The following is an 18,915-nucleotide window of genomic DNA, read 5'->3' on the forward strand; positions in this document are numbered from 1 at the left end:
AATGTTATTGTATCTGGGTTGCTTCCGCATAGCCATAAGGGCATTCTTTTTTAATCTCTTTTTCTTTTTTAACTACAGAATAAAGGAAAAGTTTAAAGCCACCAAAAGAATTTAAGAACACATTGGTTTTAAAGAGCTTATGATCATCTTCATGATAACTAAAGGGTGACATTTCACTTCAGAAGGCATAGTAGGCTGTAATATTGCAACCTGCCCCTTTCCTCTTTTTATAATACTGGTGTAGACAGAAGGGAATTCAATCCTATTTATACTGGGTGTGTCTACACGAGATGCTACTTCAAAGTGGTTACTGCGCATTTATTTACTACTTGATTATACAAGTACTAAATAAATGTGCAGTAACCAAAGTTACTGCACAGTAACAGTAGTGAACACCTTTTTAGTAATACTACTGCACAGTAGCCTAATATTACTGCACAGTAGTGTATTAGCACTGTTGGTACTGGGATGCTCTGCTGCACAGAATTATTTGGCTACTGTGCAGTTAGCATCTCGTATAAATGCATCCACTGTGTTCCAAATATACAGATAATACTGAGTTTGTGGAAAACTGGCTAGGGAACTTTAGAGGTTTGAAACTTAGGGAATGGGCTATGCATTTCAAAGAGACCAGAACTATGAAGGGAAGAAATTGATTTATTTCTGGGAACAGATCATTAAGTTTGCTTCAGTCCGGAAACTTTCTTGCTTTCACCGAGTGAGGTGTCAGGTCAGGGGTGGGGAAGGAAGAGGTTGTGGTTGATCAAAGATGTCAAGCCTTGGTTGGGACAATTATTATGTTTTCAAGTGTAAATATCCTGTTAATACAGGCCTCAAAACACTCCTACGCTGTCCAAACAACTAATCTATAAAAAACATGAAGTAGTGGCTTGAGCTGAAGATCAAAGGAAGATACGGTGCCTTAATGGTCAACGTTTATTAAACAGTTTCATTTACACTGAGAATGAAATATCATGGCTTGATATGTGTAGAAAGATTCCTCCTACATGATAAGACTGAAGGTAGAGGAACATGTCCTCCCTATCCCCCATTTTTAAAGTGTGTTCTGTAGTTGAACGTAATTCTTTAAGAGTTAAAGCTGGCATTATTTTTAGTTGCCAATTACAGTGGTAATAAAGCCTTCTTCTCTGCAACAGGATATTTATACAAATACCATCTGAGTTTCTAATCTACAAGGGCAATTTGATTTACAAGCAGTGTTTATAGCTTAGAAAATAAATAACGGTGTCCAACTGGATTGGAGTTGGGTTGTGGAAAACACGGCAGAGTTTAAACATCAATCTGTTCCAGTCTAAGGTCAAATTTGTATATAGCGTGCGTATATTTGTATATTATAAAGCTATTTTTGTGATGCTATAGATAAGTGCCTGTCAGGATTTCTACTTAAACTCCTGGTACGCCTGTGCATTTTTTTTGAAGTGGTTTAAAAGTCAAAGTTGTTCTGGGGTGAGATTTAGTAGATAAGTATATTCAGTCCTGCAGCTAAATTATCTTTTCCTCCAAAATCTGAAGGAAACTGCTTTGGCTCTTTTTAAGGGCAAAGAAACCCCCTATTTCTGTTTCCGTTTCCTCCTTATGGTGGAAACCAAAGCCAATTCCAAGAAATAACTGACATGCTTTGAATAAGTCCTTTAATAAAGAGTTCGAGAGACTTTTGCTGTGACATTGGGCACCTTCTTTTGGCCATTTGTCCATCTATAAAATCCTTTTTTTTGCCTCACAAAATTATGAGGATTAAGGTCTTGTTTTTATAAGGTTCCTTGGGTGAATCTGATATCTTTTATTAGACCAACCCAAATAGTTGGAGAATAGTTATTAAGCAAGCTTTCGGGTTCAAAAACCCTTCATCAGGCTAAGGAAGTTTCAGCAGTTGGTGTGTGCTCTTCCTGGATGGAATGAAAAGTAAAGAAGCCAGCAACTGGGCTGGTATGCATACAGGACAGGTAGTCGGTGAAAATGTAGATTGAGGAGTCAATGGGTGAGAGAGAGGCTGGGGAGGGGAGTTTCATAGAGATAAGATGAAGAGAAGGGAAGAGATGAAGAAGGGAAGAGAGAGAAGAGGGATGAAAGTGGAGAGATACCTGGGGAGTCAGATGTCAGGCAGGTTATGATGTGTCATAAATCCAATATCTATATTTAGTCCATGATTTTTAGTGTCCAGGAGGCTGATGTAGTGGAGTTCATAGGCTTGTCTCTGGGAAGTGTTTTGTAAGTTTTCTTTGAGGATCAGGACTGAGAGGTTGGAAAGAGAGTGGTTTTCTTGTGAGAAATGTGCCCCCACAGGTAATTGGGTATTCCTGTCTTTGATAGATTTCCGGTGTGCATTCATTCTGGTGCGCAGTCGTTGTTTGGTCTCTCCTCCGTATTTTCCATCAGGGTATTTGGTGCATTGTTTAAGATATATTACGTTTCTGGAGGTGCAGCTGTAAGATCCAGGGATGCTGATGGCTCTGTTGTGGGGTGTAGTAATAGTGGGGGTGGTGGAGATGTGTTGGCAGGTTTTGCATTCCTTGTCATGGCATGGTCTGCATCCTTTTGGTGTGTTCTGGGCTTGAGGAAGTTTGCTTCTGGTGATGAGGTTGGCGAGGTTCGGTGCTTGTTTGAAGGCTCTGGGAAGATCTTTTTAAGAATGGGTTCTCTGTCTAGTATGGGTTGCAATTGTTTGAGGATTTTCCATACAGGTTCAAGGGAGGGGTGATACGTCATAACCAGCGGTGTGCGATTTGTGGGGGGTTTTCTTCTGTACTGCAGCAGTTCTTCACATGGTATCCGGGTGGCTCTTTCAAACGTGCAGTCTATCTCTCTGGACAAGTGTCCTTGTTAGGTGAAAGCCTTTTTAAGATTGGTCAGGTGGCAATCCCGGGTGTTCTCTTCAGTACAAATGTGGTGGTATCTGAGGGCTTGGCTGTATATCACAGCTTTTTTGGTGTGTTTCGGGTGATTGCTGGTTTTGTGCAGATATGTATGTTGGTCTGTTGATTCTATAAAGAGTTTGCTGCAGGGTTAACTCCATCCACAGTTAAACTTTGGTTTCCTTGAAGTTTCTCATAGATCCATGTGACAATGTTGAAACAGAGCCTTTCTCTTTTAGTGTCAGGCCCTGAGCTTTCACTTTTGTGAGCTTCCCTGCTTAAGAGACTGGGCTCTGGCCCAGAGATATATAGCAAGGCAACTCAATGCCCTGGGAAGTGGCAGTGCATGGCTGCTGGGGTTCCAAAAAAAAGAATACATTCTATATCTACCATGGGGTTCTTCGCAGTTGCATGGTTTCTTCTTACAGAGCTCTTTTCATGAAGGCGTGATAACCAAATAAAAATGATCTTATTGTGGTTAGATATTCAAAGTTGTTAATATTTCATGGCATGTCTCTGTATGCATCACATTCTGCACACAACATATATAGTATGTTTTATTGGTAAACTCTTATGTTCTTATCTAGTTAGCACTACAAATCCCCATGAAACAAGCTGATCTTGAGTTGTTCTAGGCTAAACCTTCAAAATCTTATCTCTATGAAACTACATTTTGTTGGAGCAGATGTTCAGAATTATTTTGATAGATATAAATTATTCTGATAGATCATACAAAGAATATTTTTTATGGAGAGCTGATATTAGTGCATCCCATGGATTCAGAGTGAGGTACACAAAGAAGTATTTAGAAAGGGTTTTCATAAAAAAAATCAAGAAAGTAAAATAAAGTTGTAGAACTCCTCACACTTTTGTGCAAAATTAACTTTTCTGAAGTTGCTGTTATGTAGAGTCTAGACTACTATGTCAGCTTGTCTTTGAAGAAAAGTAGTCAAAAGGTTCAGTTGAGGAAAGTTTTAGAGACTTAAAGTAATTAATGCCTCAGTTAGTGGATGTTGAGATGTGTAACAATCCCTTAAATACCTGGCTAATTGTGAGCTTTGAAGTTAAGCCAAAAATGTTGTTCCTAGATCTGTAATTAAAATAAGATGCCTTTAACATGGCCATTAGAAGTTAAGAATTCTGTTTATTCTTACTGCCTTCTTGGAAAAACTTGTGACTAGTTGTGAAGGAAAAGAAAATAAGGCAGGACAGGAAAGTAAAAAACCTTTTTCAATATATACTTCTGAAGGTTTAGTTTTTTTATAGCTCTGGTGTTTTCCTGTGGCAAAATTCCATGTTGTAATGTGTACCCAGGACAGAGAGAAATTATTTTAATCTAGAAATTTCACTAACTATCATAACAAAGGTTAACCACTAGACCTGATTACTAATTTGACTAAACTGTAATCTAATTAGCATCAATTAAATATTTAAGATTAACAACCATAGAGATTTTGTTGACAGGTTTACATGGAGGAACAAAATATATAGGCTACAAAGGAAAGCACTGTAATTAGATGCAAGCTATTCCTTCTATAAATATTCTGAATATATGGTCAGGATGTTGCTTTTTAAGCAAAGTAGCTATATTTGATATTCATAGCTGACAACTGAGCTCTCTTTTTTCCCCAGTCTCAGAGTTAAATTCTGTTCTCTGATTCACACAGACAACTCATAATTCTACTTTAGTTTCTGTGTGTGTGTGTGTGTGTGTGTGTGTGTGTTTCTATTTGTTTCCTTCATCTACATGTAATTGCTCCTGTGACCTTTGTTTGGAGATCCAAAGTCCATCGATGGGTATGAAAAGACCTTATAATGTAGTTTGTTGGGCTTTGGATCAGACCCATAAGGTGTGGTCTGCAGGAAAGAGCTCTTGTTTTAGTCGGGACTTCCTGACTCTTCTCTTTCCAGTTCAATTACTGTGCCGTCTAAGATAAATCACTTTTCTACCTTAGTTTCCACCATTCTCTGAAGTAATAGAAATTTAGAGTCCATCTACACATTAATTAATGCACGTTAAGTAATGCACATTAAAATCTAGTATCTACACCTGTGCTTTAATGCACATTAGCCTATTTCAGTGTATGTTAAAGCATTACAAAAAATCGTGCTCTTTCACTAATGCATATTAAAATAGGCTAATGCACCTTTTTCTAGTACCTCACAATGGAGGTACTAGACTTAATGTGCATTACCTAACATGCATTAATGAACATGTAAGGGCATTTTTACACATGTAAGTGCTGCAGTGTTTTGAAAAGTGCCTGGTGCTGCGACATTTACAGTTATATAAGTGGTGAAATGCGCGTCAGCGCTGAGAAAATGGCAGTGGCGCACTTTTGAACTAAACCACATTGGAGGTGCTTTAGTTCAAAAACCACACCACTGCCATTTTCTGCGCGCTAACACACATTTCCCTGGTTATACAACTGCACACGGCACAGTACAGTTCTCCTTGGCTCGTGTGCGGAGCAAACTTGATTAATCAAGTCTCCTCCAAAGCAGTGGATCTCCAATGTGTTGCGGGACAAAAAAGTGTGTGTATAAATGTCTATTCTAATATAATAAAAGCCTTAGTCTGTCTGTCTGTCCGTAATGCTCTGGGCCTACTACGCATGTGCTGCCCACAGGTGGAGGACCAGAGAGCAGGCCAGGTGGTCGGGGGCATGGTGCAATATGACATGCTTCCTGCTGCAGCCTTCTGCTCCCTGCCAATTGTTGTCAGGAGGCACAGTGCAGTACGCCCCCAGACCACAGCCAGCAAGGAGTGGGAGATGCCGGGGTTCACTGCATGGCCCCGTGGCAGTGCGCCCCACCCTGCCTCACCATGCCCCCAACCGCCTGCCCTGCTCCCTGGCCCCCAACCGCCTCCACCCAGGAAGGGAGAGTGGGGAGGGAGGGGGCGGGGGTGGTTGCATGTGGCTGGACACCAAATGGGGGCAGCGCAGGGCATGGCCCCTTCCTGGGAGGCGGCACGGGGTGGAGTAGCGGGAGGTGGTGGTGGTGGGGTGCACAGGGCTGGACATGGGAGAAGCCAGGGGAGGGGGGCACTTACTCTTCCTTTGGCTCCCCCACGCCATGCCCCTGGATGAGCCACAGGGCTCTGATTGCCCCATGACCTGGCTCAGGTGGGGCCCAGTTCACGGTGATGGGTCTCTGACCAGGCTGGGTTGTGGGACAGTTGGAGCCTGGTGGCTCCTCCAGAGCTGCAGTGCTGAGGAACCAGGAGTGGGGGCATGTGGCCCCCCAGTCTGTGCATGGGGCAAGGGTGGCCTGCAGCTCTGGGTTGCTCTCAGCCTCTGCTCCATGCCTCACTGCTGCTGCTCCGACAGTGGTACAGCGCCATGTGAGTCCCAACGCTGGGTGGGCTGGCCAGTGAGCCACATGGCGCCGCACTGCTGTCAATGCAGCGGCAGCAAGGCACAGAGCAGAGACTAAGGGCAGTCCACAGCTGCAGCCTGCCCCTGCCCTGTGCAAAGACCGGGGGGGCCGTGGGCCCCCACTTCTGGTTCCCCAGCACCGCGAGGGGGCAGTTTGCTAGTAGTTACTAGAAGAAGGCGCATTAGCCTATTTTAATGTGGATTAGGTGAAGAGCACATTTTTTTGGTGACACTTTAATGCACATTAAATAGGCTCATGTGCATTAAAGTACATGTATAGATGCACCTTAACTGCACGGGCAATGTTTTACATAGCTGAAGTGCTGCTGCACAAACATTAACAAGTTAATACTGAAACTCTGGCAATTAGTAAGATATGATTAAAATCTTAATTAGACTTCCACATTGATGAACACAAAGAGACTTGTTTGTGGACATGAAATCCTGAAGACAGTTTTAGGCAGTACTAAAGAATGCTGAATTTTGATACTGCAACCTTTTTTCATTCACTGAATTTAGGAGTCCTCCAAATAGGCCCGAATCTATATAGTATCCTTGACATGAAGGTTGAAGGCATGGTTGCACATAAACTAGTTTAAGTGATCAGAAACTGGTTTAAACCTGTAACAGAACAGATGTTCAGTGCCCGTAAACTGCTTTCAAAATGTCCGAAACCTGTTTTAGACAAACCTGGATGGATGTAGTATCAGGCTTAACTGATTTATGTCAGGCCAGTTTCTGGAACTTCTGTCTCAGATTCCCTCCTGTATCAAGTTAACTCAGTCCCCAAGCATCCCAGGATCCCTAGGCTATGCTATCTGCTCCAGTGGAGCAGGGGTGGCCCTGCCCCCCCTGCTTTCACAGAGCTGAATTATTAAAGCCTCTGCTCCCTAGCCTCTGCCTGTGCCTCTCAGCCCAGCTTGGGGCCATATTGAGGGGCGATAGGGGGGAACCCACTCTTTGCACCAGGGCCAGGAAACCCCACTGAGGCTGAGGGATCTGGCTGGTCCCAGTTTAGAGGGACTGTTCTCTGTGGGTGGATAGCAAGGGGTTGGGGGGCATGTGCTGGGCAGCCAATCAAGGATGGTTCCTGCTTGGCTGCATTCAGGCGCCTTCAGCAGTGTCCAGCAGGCTTGGAGGCATGCTTTATTGTCCTACTGCCCCGGCTACTGGTGTGGGCCACTGCAGGGGTCTGGCTGCATTTCTGGTTTCAAAAGTGAACAGCAGTTCGCTTTAGTGTTAGTTCAATCTACACAGTTTAGATAAACCTGCAAAGATTGAATTAATTCCTCCTGGGGCTGTTTGACTATCTGTACTTAGCTGAAAAGAAGCTTTTGACTGAAATTCTTAAACATCACTGATCATCAGATTCTCAGTTTGTCTTCAGTCTCTGTTCCTAGACGGTCTTCCCTCTCTGGTCATTCTGTACTCCACTGTTACAGCTGCAATGTGCTTCCAGCATCTACAGCAAATGAGACATGGAATGTACTGAGAAGTCTTGCACAACCCTGATTTGGTCTCTGAGCAAAGATTTTATTTGCATTACTGTAGCATCTCTGGTATCCAGGACTAGAACTCATTGGGTAGGCACTGTGCAAAAACAAAAGAAAAAGGTAGCCACCAGCCCAAAGAGCTTACAGTCCAATGATATGGACAAGTATGATGGTAATCCACATGTACCAGGTGACAGGCAGTTTTAATTCTGATGTTGCCTGTCTTTCAAGAACTTAACTTTGCAACTTTAACATAAGAAAATACCTTTAAAACAATGCCAAGTTTTTTTTAGAAAAAGCAAACCCAAACTCCCAAATTCCATCTAGTGGATCCATATTTATTCTCACAGGGTTAGAACCTACATAGTTGCCTCTCAGATCTCTGCCATTTGAGCCAAAGGAGCAACTCGTAGCAGTAATAGCTTGTCATCCTCTGCATGAACCAGTTGCTCAAGGAAAATGAGGGACATGGTTTTGTCAGTGGCTTCACAGCTATTTTCGGAGAAGAGAAATGTTGATTCTCAAGAAAGCTGACCTCTTTTCCCAGTTCTGGATGAGGTGTGTTTTCTATTCCTTTAGTCCTTACTAGGGCATCTGTTAATACAAAGCAATAAACTCCGTTGCATATTGCACTGGAGTTTATTGCTCCCAGGCACACTATTTGAATGTGCACCTGGGACGGCAGTACATTGAGCTAGGTCAGAGTAACACCAGCTGGCAGAGGGCCCAGGGGGTCAGCCTGCCAGCCCAGGGCTACTCCAACATGGCTCGTCATGCTGTGGAGGGCTGGCTGGGGAACAAGGGTGCTCCAGCATGAGGCTAGCCAGCAGGCAGCCCCCTCACTGAAGCACCCTCATACCCCAGCCAGCCACATCAGAATCTATACATGGAGTGCTGCAGAGTAAATAACTGCAGCAGGGTAATACTTGTATTTACAAATACTACCCTGCCGCAGAGTTTATTAATTTAATAGGGCTGCATGTGTAAGCGCAAGATGTTTACTGCAGAGCTAATTATCCTGCTCCTCAGTAAATTTCTCATGTAGATATGCCCACAGAGTCCTTTATTTCATTTCTTCTCAAGCCAGAAACCTCCTATGTGCCATCCGGCGTGTCCCTATCTCAGTCTATTTCTACCACCGCACTGAGTCTTTTCACTTTCATGGTCATGTCTGGTGACACTTGTAATATCTATTGAGTAAAACAACATTTGACTTTATATACTTGTTCTAAAACGAAAGCTTAGGAGGAGCTAGTGAGAAAATAGTGAAAGCTTTTAGTGAAAAATGTTGTAAATTAAAAAAAACAACAAAAAAACCCTGACTTGATCTGTTGAGTAGTGTATGAACCTGCTTGTCAGTTAGATGACTTGGTGTAGGCATTTGGCGTAGGTACTTATGTAGCATTCAGTCCTGTGCAAAATGGGTTATGGGAAGATAATTTCGGTTTGGTAGCAGTCTGCACCCACTTTTCACTTATTTCACACTAGCTTAAAGCACTTCACAAAGTACCAGACAATGAAGAATTAGGCCATGAATTTCACCCTTGACCTAACCATACCTCTACGTAATCTGATGCTTGTTGGCATTTGTGGGAGCATTAGTTTCCTCGTATGTAGTTCCAAGGGCAAACAGTTTTTGTTGTTGGGTTTGTTTTTTGTTGTTTTCCAGGTAGCAATAATGTAGCAGTCAGTTTGGAGACTTTGGCGTTTAGAGGAAGGTAGCCCTGAAGGGGGCAGAGGCAGGGCTTGCAGAGAAAAGGCTGAGGAAGGGCCTCAAAATCTGACTGAGGAGGAGAGACAGGGATGGGACTTAAAGCACCCTTTTGCATTCCTGTGACCTGCATCTCTGGCTGCCAGAGACCACTCTGGCAGATCTACTAAGACTTTGGAGTGATTCAGCAGTTAATTCCTCTCCTGACTTTCTGGTACTGGTGTCTCAGCTGCAGCTGCGTTTTGGAATTTCCTTAGCAGTAGTGCTCCAGAGTTTACAGTGTGCTTGGGAAAGCCCAAATCTTTCAACCTTAATGTTTCCCAAGTATATAGCAGCTGGCGAGCCTTACCACACACTGCTGCTGGAGGTGAAGGTCACAGGGTCTCTCCTGAAATACTCTTCCCATTGGAAGAAAGGATGCAAAGACTCCTGTGGGAAAGGCTGCTGAGTCAACCACAGAATGTGCTACTACCAAAGCAGGGGGGAACCTTCCCACTGTAAAAATAGCTGCACTAAAAGCCCTAATATACTTAAGTGCTTATTTTTCCATGTGTCATCTCATGTAAACCAAACTTCTGGGTATTATGACATTAGCATTTGGCCAAAAATAAAGTATAACTCAAACAAAACTCATTCTGAAATTAACTTGTGATGGGAGGAAGGGGCAGGTATCCTGTTTTCTTATTTTCATTATGTTATTATTATCAACGTATTTCTACAGGAAGACTAAAGATGGGATTGGTTTCAGGTACCCATATTAGAACTGTAGTATTGGTTCATCTAAGGCAAGTGTTGTACTCCTTTACTGAAAGAGGAAGAATTGGATTTACCTGTTATGGAAGAATTGGAACTGGCTGCCCAGAGAGGTTGTGGACTCTCCATCCGTGCAAGTTTTTAAGACCTGGCTCGACAAAGCCTTAACTGGGATGATATAATTGGGGATGGACTAGATGACCTCCTGAGGTCCCTTCCAGCCCTAATTTTCTATGATTCTATTATTTTAATTATGAAGGGACTATGAACAGTGAAAGAATGTATATTAGAGAAAATTTATTCAACACATTTCTTCAAGACTTTTTTTTTTTAATTTATGATCATATTTATTTAGTCCTAGAATATGTGTGACAGTCTGGAGACAAAAGCCTGCCATTTATCCACAAAACAGATATGGGAGATTAGCTGCTGGAGCACAAGATTCTCTGTTTGTCCTGCTGATGCACCTCAGGAGTGAGGTGGAGGGGATCCTCTCTCGTGGCAGTTGGGTAGTTCATTTTCTAAATCTATTAGGAGCTTGACCTATAGGTTCACTTGTAGGGGATTTATGCTAGAAGAAATGGATTGGAGTCATGAAAATCATTTCATAGCAGGCATGGAATGATCAGCGTACAGCCTAGATTGGCCACCATACAGTCTAGGCCCACTTTACACCCTGGCTAATGTCAGTGGGAAAGGGTTAAGATCCAGTTGCCAGTCAACCAGTATGTAATCTTAAACATTAGTTTCTTTGCAGCCACCACCATTTTGTCTCTGTAGCCCTCATTGGTTTCACAACTGTAGACAGCATTGACATTTTTGAAAACCAGAGTTTAGCTTTTTGAAGGGCACACCTTTATTAGTGAATTTGTTAGTGACAGAGGCAATATTTTAATTACAGTTTCTCCAGGTAACACATGGTGATGGCATCAGGAGCAACAGTTTTGGAACAGGATAACAATGCAATTCTTCCCCCTACCATGCCTCATATTTTGTTCTGCTTTGCAGAGACTCTGATCTGTTTTTGTTGGATACCCGGGCAGTGTGGGCCTCGGAAGAAGGCTGGCTGGAGTTTGATATTACTGCCACCAGTAACATGTGGGTGTTGAACCCTCAACACAACATGGGACTCCAGCTTAGTGTGGTGACCAGGGATGGTAAGTTAATCACCAGTATGCTTAGAATCATGCAGCATTCTTAATTGTAAATTGCAGCATTTAGTGGCGAGGCTCGAGGTAACATCCCCAGCTAAACAGCTGTGATATGATAGCTGGAACTCAGCCTGATACAGACTGTACAGCCTAGTACAGTCAGTCTTGGCTCCTGGTCTTCCTTAGACCTAAAATGCTTTAAGTACTCAGTTTTCTCGATATATGTGTGCACACAAGCACAGATTTTGCCATACTTTACCGTTGTTCCTGAAATGGAAAGCACTCATGCTCCCATTAACTTCAGGACATCTGGAAAACAGGCCAGCAAAGCTACCTATTTCCAAACCAGGGAAGAAAATAAAAGGTGGTGTTTGCTTCCTTTCCTCTTTTCCATGTACTATTTTTTTAAAGAAAAGAGGCACATTTATGATGTGTTGTAACAGCTTTAAAAGTCATGAAATAATGGCAGAAGGAAAGGCAGATCCCATTAGTCTCCATTTCTCAGTGAGATGCTCTCTCTGTGGATGCAGTCCCTTAGATTCCATGGGTGGGAATAGCTTTGCAGACTGTGAGATGAACAACAGCACTTCACAATCCATAAAGACTTTGGAAGAAGGGAGGCTGAGGGGAGGGAGGAGGAGGAGGAAGAGGACAAAATACTGTAAACCTGAGAAAAAGGTAGAAAATATAGTAGTGAAGGAGGAGAGATGGGAGAATTTAAGAAGGGAGTAACAATAAAGAGGAACCTTGCCTTCCACCCATTCCATTTTCTGCCTCCTATTGCTGGTAATTTCATAGAAATCAAGCAAGAGATCAGAGGGTGCACCTTGTCTTTTGACTAGAGAGACCCAGCTCTTGGTATGAACTATTAATGTGACCACACCCCATCTCTAAGCTCTCAATGACAAAGGTACATCTTTCACCTCACATTTTTTCTGGCTACTCTCCCCAGTGCCTTCTGTTCTCATCGTCTCCAATTTTTCAGATTTAGGTTTTGAATTTATCTATATCTGTAGCTATATTTATCTTTACTGTATGGCATTAGAAGACTGCATTCAGTCCCTGCCTTGAAATGTTCATATTTCACATTAATTTGAGACCATCAAGAAGTAGGCCTGTGCAAAGCAGGTAGTAAGTGCTTCGGATTCGGCCGATTCGGGGGACAGTGATTCGAATTGGTGATCTGTCCCAAATCGATTTGGCCAAATCTGATCAGCCAGGCCCACTCCCCCTCCCCCACCCCTAGTACTTACCAACTCAGAGTCGGCTGTAGCTCCCTGCTGCTGCCACTGGGGACTGCCCGAATCATCAAAGCTCTCTGAATCTTTTCCAAAGATTTGGAGAGCTTTGAATCGATTCAGGCCTTTAAATTAGTCCCCTGATTCGATTCAGATTCAGAGATTCGGCCACCAAATTGGGCCAAATCTCCTCCAAATCGAATCACCACCCAAAGCTTCACACACCCTCAGGGCCTGCAGTCATCTTCTTAATAGGGCTAAGTGTAGAGTGGGCAAGAAGAAAGGAGAAACAACAGAAAATGAGGAGAGGGGGAACCTTGCTTTTGGGAAGAGCAGCTTTGTCTGTTGCTAGCAAACATTATTCTGTGGGTTCTTCCCTACCTAATGTACCCTTTTTTTTTTGTTTGTTTAATTTGAAGGTCTGAGTGTAAACCCAAGAGAAGCAGGTCTGATAGGGCGAGATGGCCCTTATGACAAGCAGCCTTTCATGGTGGCCTTTTTCAAAGTGAGTGAGGTCCATGTCCGGACCACCAGGTCAGCCACAAACCGGCGCAGGCAGCAGAATCGAAATCGCTCCACTCAGTCTCAGGATGTTTCCAGGGTGTCTGGTATCACAGGTAATTTCTGCATCCTCTCTTTCATCTAGAGATCCTTTTTTTTCTGATACTTTCATTTGCTTTGATAGATGAAGGCAAAGAGAAATATTTGCAAGGGTCTGGAAGAGGAAGGCTCAGGTAATATTTATTTTTAGTGGGGTCTTTCTAAGTCCAAAGTGAAATCCAGGTACCATATAATTTCATGGGGTCAGAATTTGACCCCAAATCTTTTGATTAGTTTGCTACAATTTTCCTGGACCAGTATTGCAGCTTTGATGTGTTAGATCTGTGATTCTCAATCAGGGTGATACAGCACCTTGGCTGCTGTGAGATCCTTTTAAGGGTGCTGTGGGGTGTCACGGAATATCAACACAGTTAGGTGTGCCAATGCACTACTAAGTATGCTAATGTGTAGACATGATTCACAAGATAAACCCAGTGATTTGAAACAGAAATCTGGAGTGTCAGATATTTTGACCTGTTGTGGCCTTTCTGAGTTCTTTGCAGCAGAAAAATTGCTCTATTATTTTTCTATAGTAAAAACATGAGTGAAAAAGTGAAGAGCTGGCATTTGCCAGGAGGGTCTGAGAATGTTGAAAACCACTGTGTTAGATATTTAAAGTGCATCACCTCTACATGCTGGAATGCTGTTACTGAGCCCATTGTGTGTGCGGCTGTTTAGTGTAGTCTTGAAAGCAATGATGAATTTTTGGTTTAACCTAGAAAAAACATGGTAAAGTAGTTCAGTCCCCTTCCCTTGCCTTCTAGAATAGTATTATCAAGGCAGACTTCAAGGAAGTATGAGGCTAGATTTGTCCGTATAGGATGCTACTGAAAAAGATACTTCTCAGTCCATTGTTTAAATTGTGTTATCCCTCCCATGACATCCCTCCACTAGCTTCCCCATCTCCAACTGTAATCTTTATTTTCACTCCCTGCCTTATCCCCACCCTGTCTGTCACCTTTTGTCCATTCTTGAGGCGTTGGTTTCTGTCTCCATTCAGTCTAGGGCACCAGCCTCCACCACCACCTTGTTTAGATTTGAAAAGTACTATTTATACTTTCTCCTTTGCTGCCCTTCATTTGAGAGGAGCTGCCCACAGGATTGGATCCAGGATACAGTTGTCAACCTTTGATCCCTGCTTCACCCACAGTTTAAAACAAAGTATCTGGCAGTGTGGCAGGACCATTTCTATTCAGACAGCAGTGAGGAAGTCATTTGACTTATGGCTCATATTAAAATCTACCTGATATCTTCTAAACTCTTCATTCCACAGGTGGTAATAACCCTCTCCGTTTTTAATGATCTTATGTTCTGCTAATTAAGCTATTCTTTTTTTTATGATTCTGCTGTCTTTTAGCTGTTCCTGGTAATATAGATCCTATTTCACAGCCCTATAGACAAAAACATTAACTCAGGTGTGGAAATAACTTTCAGTGAAGCATTGGATGCACTGCCAAGATGATCAAGAAGGCTTGATTTTGTTTTATGAATCTGATATTACATTTAATACACTTACATTTAAATACATTTAATACTAATGACTACAAGACTAAAGAAACAACATATTTTGAGTATTTTTTTGCCTAGTTTGTTGTACTTTGGAATACATAATTGAGCAAATGAATGCACATTCCAATAAGATTATATTTATTTTTGCTTAAATCATAAAATGAATAATATAACCCTAGGCCCCTAGTGTATTAGTAAAGATTATGGTTTCTTTTTACGGGAAAAAAATGTGTGTTGTGTTATACATGATGCACCATGGCATCTATACGCCACTTTTCAAAATCCTAAATCCACCTATGGCTGACTAATATTGCCCAGTTTCCCTGCACTCTCCCATATGGGCAATATTGCCCAGTTTCCACTGAGCTCTTGTGCTTGTCAAGAGACAAGTACAAGAGACAGTTCTTAGCACAAGTTGCTGGTTCTGTGCCCAAACAGCTTGCCATTTTTGTATAGTATCTCGCCTACTGGGCCCCTCAACAAAGGTTGGGGCTTATAGAGGCCACAATAATATAAATAAATAATAGGGAATAGTGCACAGGGATACAATGCATCTTTTGAACTCTCAACATGAGCACAATGAGATGAAGGCATAGCTGATAGGTAGCTGGTTTACATTCTTTATGCTTATTGCTTTTCAAAGCCAAATATATATAGCTCATAGATATAGTTTTGATCTCAGGTAACTTATCACTGGATCTTACTTCTGCTTATCCCTATATCTCTCCCTCAGGTCTGTTCATTAAAAATATTTAGCTTATATCCTTTTGCTAATCATACTTTTTTGTCCTACCAGTCTTTCACACGGGGATATCTGAAACCATACTGAGTTCTTCTCAAATACATAGGTACATGTAGTTTTAAACGAGATATTCCTGACCAGACCACATGAGAATGACTATTAATTTTTTGGACGAAGTTCCAGAGCATACAAGTAGGCTTTCCTGCTGTGTCAGGAGTAAAGTCGCATTGGTTGAAGAACAGGGTTAAGAGTATAGCATTTACTTTCCCATGACAGCTAGTTGGAAAAGTCTGAAATGTGGACAAAAATGAGAAAATATGTTCTGTTTTCCAACAGTTCTGTATTACCTCATGGAGCCAAAAGTCATTCATTCACTAAGTGCCTGTTCTTTTTTCTGGATAAGATGTTTTTAGCATTCCTAAAGTAACAGACTGGGATCATTTTGCTTATACTGCCCCCCTCCTTTGGCAATAAACTCTTAGCCTTTTCTGTATCTACAAATTAGGGTACTACAAAAAATTAAGACAGTACTTTCATATACCTATGGTGAGACAAAGACTGGAATAACTGAATATTGCTGCAGCTGAGCTAATGTCAATCAGTAGCCTATATTTGGAGATGTTAGTGCACACTGATGATGACAGTGGTGTAGGAAATGCTGGTAAATTCCCTGCTATGCTGTAACAGCTAGATTAGGTTTTGAATGTGTGTTTAAAATGTAGTTCATAGAGCTGAAGGTGAGGAGGGACAACTAGGTCATCTAGACCAACCACTGAACCTCACCCAGAATCTCCCTCTGCTGAGCCTAATAATTTGTGAAGAACAGTTAAACTGACCCCCTCGCCCCCACAATGGTGCATTAAGCCTCTTAAATTCTCAAAGCAAGGGCGCCCTCCCATAATGGTGACCTGCCATGGAAAACAATGGAGGAATCATAGTTGCCATTAATATCAATGACAGTTGGCTGGAGTGGAAGGATGGTCACTTTTTGTTAATTAGATGGGGTTTACTTGTAGATGGGGATTTCCCTTTCTTTGAGAAGTCCAAAATCTATGCAGAAGCCCATAAAACCAGCAGGTCGGTACCAATCCTGCAGCATTGTTTGAACCAAGGGCATTCCACTTCTTTTGCTGGTAATTGAATACCCAAGTCATTTACTCTGTTCTGTTTCTGTCTTAAAGATCAAAAGTCAGCTTTCCTTGAAGAGGTGATATCGCAGCAGTCAATACCTTTGTGCAATGCCTCTGGCTGCCTGTACCAACTAGTGTAAATGAACTTGACATTTATTCTGTATAGATGAAGAGAAGAACTCTAAACACCACAAACTAAGCAGACAAACGCTGTCACTATCACTGTGAAGAGCAGAGCTAGCTGGACTCAGAGGTAGCTTACCAGAATAGAAGTTGGGAACAAAGAAAGCTTTACACCTGAAGGTTAGAAAGTTGTCAGTCTCAGCTAGCTGTTTCTGTATTATCTGATACCACTTTATTATTACTATTATTATAATTTAGATTTATATCCCACCCTAACCAAAAGGCTCAGAGTGGCTACAAGAAATGACAAAGAAACCACAGATAAGAAACAGTAGACTCCCTGAAGGATACCCCTCACTCTTCCCCTGCCCCCTATTCTTGCTTCCCTGCTCATTACCCTTAAGAGCAAACCCTCTGGCCAATCGCAACTATGCTCCCTAACCTCCATTCACATCTAGGTATAACCTAGTTCCCACTTCCCACTTTTCCTGGCCTTCAAGGGTGATTATTTTTCTTAGTTGGTCTTCACTGGGTCCAGCTTAGTTTTCACAACGACTCTGGGTCCTTGTTTCTAAAGGTGTGGGTCTTGATTACAGATAGACCCTTGTGATCAACTGGCCAAGAACATGTCAGTAAGTGCAGTTTATTCATATAGATATCACTATAAGTGGTGGGCTGTGCTATTCCATCCCAAGCGTAGAACTGTATATTGATATAAAGCCAGTGGCCACTCTGTCAGGGTGGTGATGCAAGGGCTGATTTGCTAATGTTTTTACAGCACTTTTGAAAAATTAGTTGCCAGGTCTCATTCTTGAATTGGAAACTGGCTGTTTTGTGTTGGTGACGCTTGAAGGAGAGACTCCAGCTTTTCCTTGCTTTAACTCTGTAAGCCTTGCTAAAAAAAATTAAAACAGTTAAATCAGAAGATATGACTCAAAGCCCCAGAGGGAGGAGATATCTTGGGCAAAAAGAGGCCATTTTTTGTTGTTGCTTTTCTGAATGCAACCACATTTCAGATTATAAAATTATAAAACGACAAAAGGAAAAAATAACTAGTAGTTTTGTGGTTTCAAGTGCTTTTTTGAGCTCCTTTAACTCAAAGCCAGCTTTAATTTAAAACCTAGAATTTGGCAGGCTTGTAGTCAACAAGGTATAGTTGAGCCTTTGTGGGTTTTCAAGAAAGGAGAGTTTAAAACTGAGATGTTTATTTCCCTGGTTTTTTTTAAGTGAGAGAAATTAGCCAGTACAGTCTCTAAGCCCAGCACACTACTAATTTCTCCTCCTTAGTCCAGGGTTGATATAACCAGGGATCCTAGTTTTCTCTGATTTAAAAAAAAATTACAAATTCTCTGATAAAACTTCCAAAATCCATTATTAAAATTAAAAGCTCCCTGCAGCCCGCCCCCCCAGCCCTGCTGGTGTCCCTCACTTGCCCCCAAAGCCATCCCAACCCTGCTGGTGCCCCTCATTGCCCCCACAACAGCCCCCTTCCCTACTCATGGCTCTTGCCCCCACCCACAGCCCCTGCCCCCCTGCTGGAGGGGGCCCTTAGCTGCCAGGGCTATGGGATTGGGCCCCAAGTCTGCAGCTCCCTGCACCCAACAGCAGGCAGCTGCAGCAGAAGTAGCATGGAACTGGCTCCCCCACTGCTCTGCCTGCCCGGGCAGGGGCGGGGCTGGCTCCTGGCTCCCACAGCCCTGTCAGTGTCCTCCAGCCATGATCCACAACCCCCCAGCCCTGCCAGAGGGGCCCCAAGCCCTCTGTAAGCCCCACTTACCTCAGGCTGCAGGAGCAAAGAGTGAAGCTGAACTGAGCAGAGCTGTGGCTGACTGAGAGCCTCAGGCCCTGCCTTTCCCACTCCCCCTTCCCCTTCTGTCAGGACTGGGGGTTTCCTGCCCTGTTTGCAAACAGTTCTTGCAGGCTGGAGCTCAACCAGCCTGCAGAGCTATTTGCAAAAGCAGGGAATCCACGGGTTTCTCTGCTGAAAGGAGAAATTGGCATTTTCTCTGATAAAAAAAGGGAAATCTGTGGTTTTCTCTGTTTTTATATGGGAAATGGAAAACCAGAATCCCTGGATATAACAATGTGCATTAAAATGACAGGCTCTGGTGACTAACCGGAGACTGCATTGAGAATTGGTATGTCTGGGATCAACATTAAGCAATTTCAAGGATTTTTAATGCTTTTGATTTTCAGTCCATGCTCTGCTATG

General features: G+C 42.6%; 1 protein-coding gene across 4 annotated transcripts in view; it reads left to right on the plus strand.

Annotated features, from left to right (window-relative positions):
* Positions 1-18,915, plus strand: part of BMP6 (bone morphogenetic protein 6) — a 145,628-nt gene that overhangs the window by 113,516 nt on the left and 13,197 nt on the right. For all 4 annotated transcript variants that reach the window (XM_006027591.3, XM_025208832.1, XM_025208831.1 and 1 more), the window contains exons 3-4: positions 11,219-11,367; positions 13,019-13,216. In XM_006027591.3, the coding sequence (XP_006027653.1) occupies positions 11,219-11,367; positions 13,019-13,216 (347 nt within the window). The remainder of the gene's footprint in view (positions 1-11,218; positions 11,368-13,018; positions 13,217-18,915) is intronic.

The sequence above is a fragment of the Alligator sinensis genome, unplaced genomic scaffold (genome assembly GCF_000455745.1).
Source record: "Alligator sinensis unplaced genomic scaffold, ASM45574v1 scaffold747_1, whole genome shotgun sequence".
NCBI lineage: Eukaryota > Metazoa > Chordata > Crocodylia > Alligatoridae > Alligator > Alligator sinensis.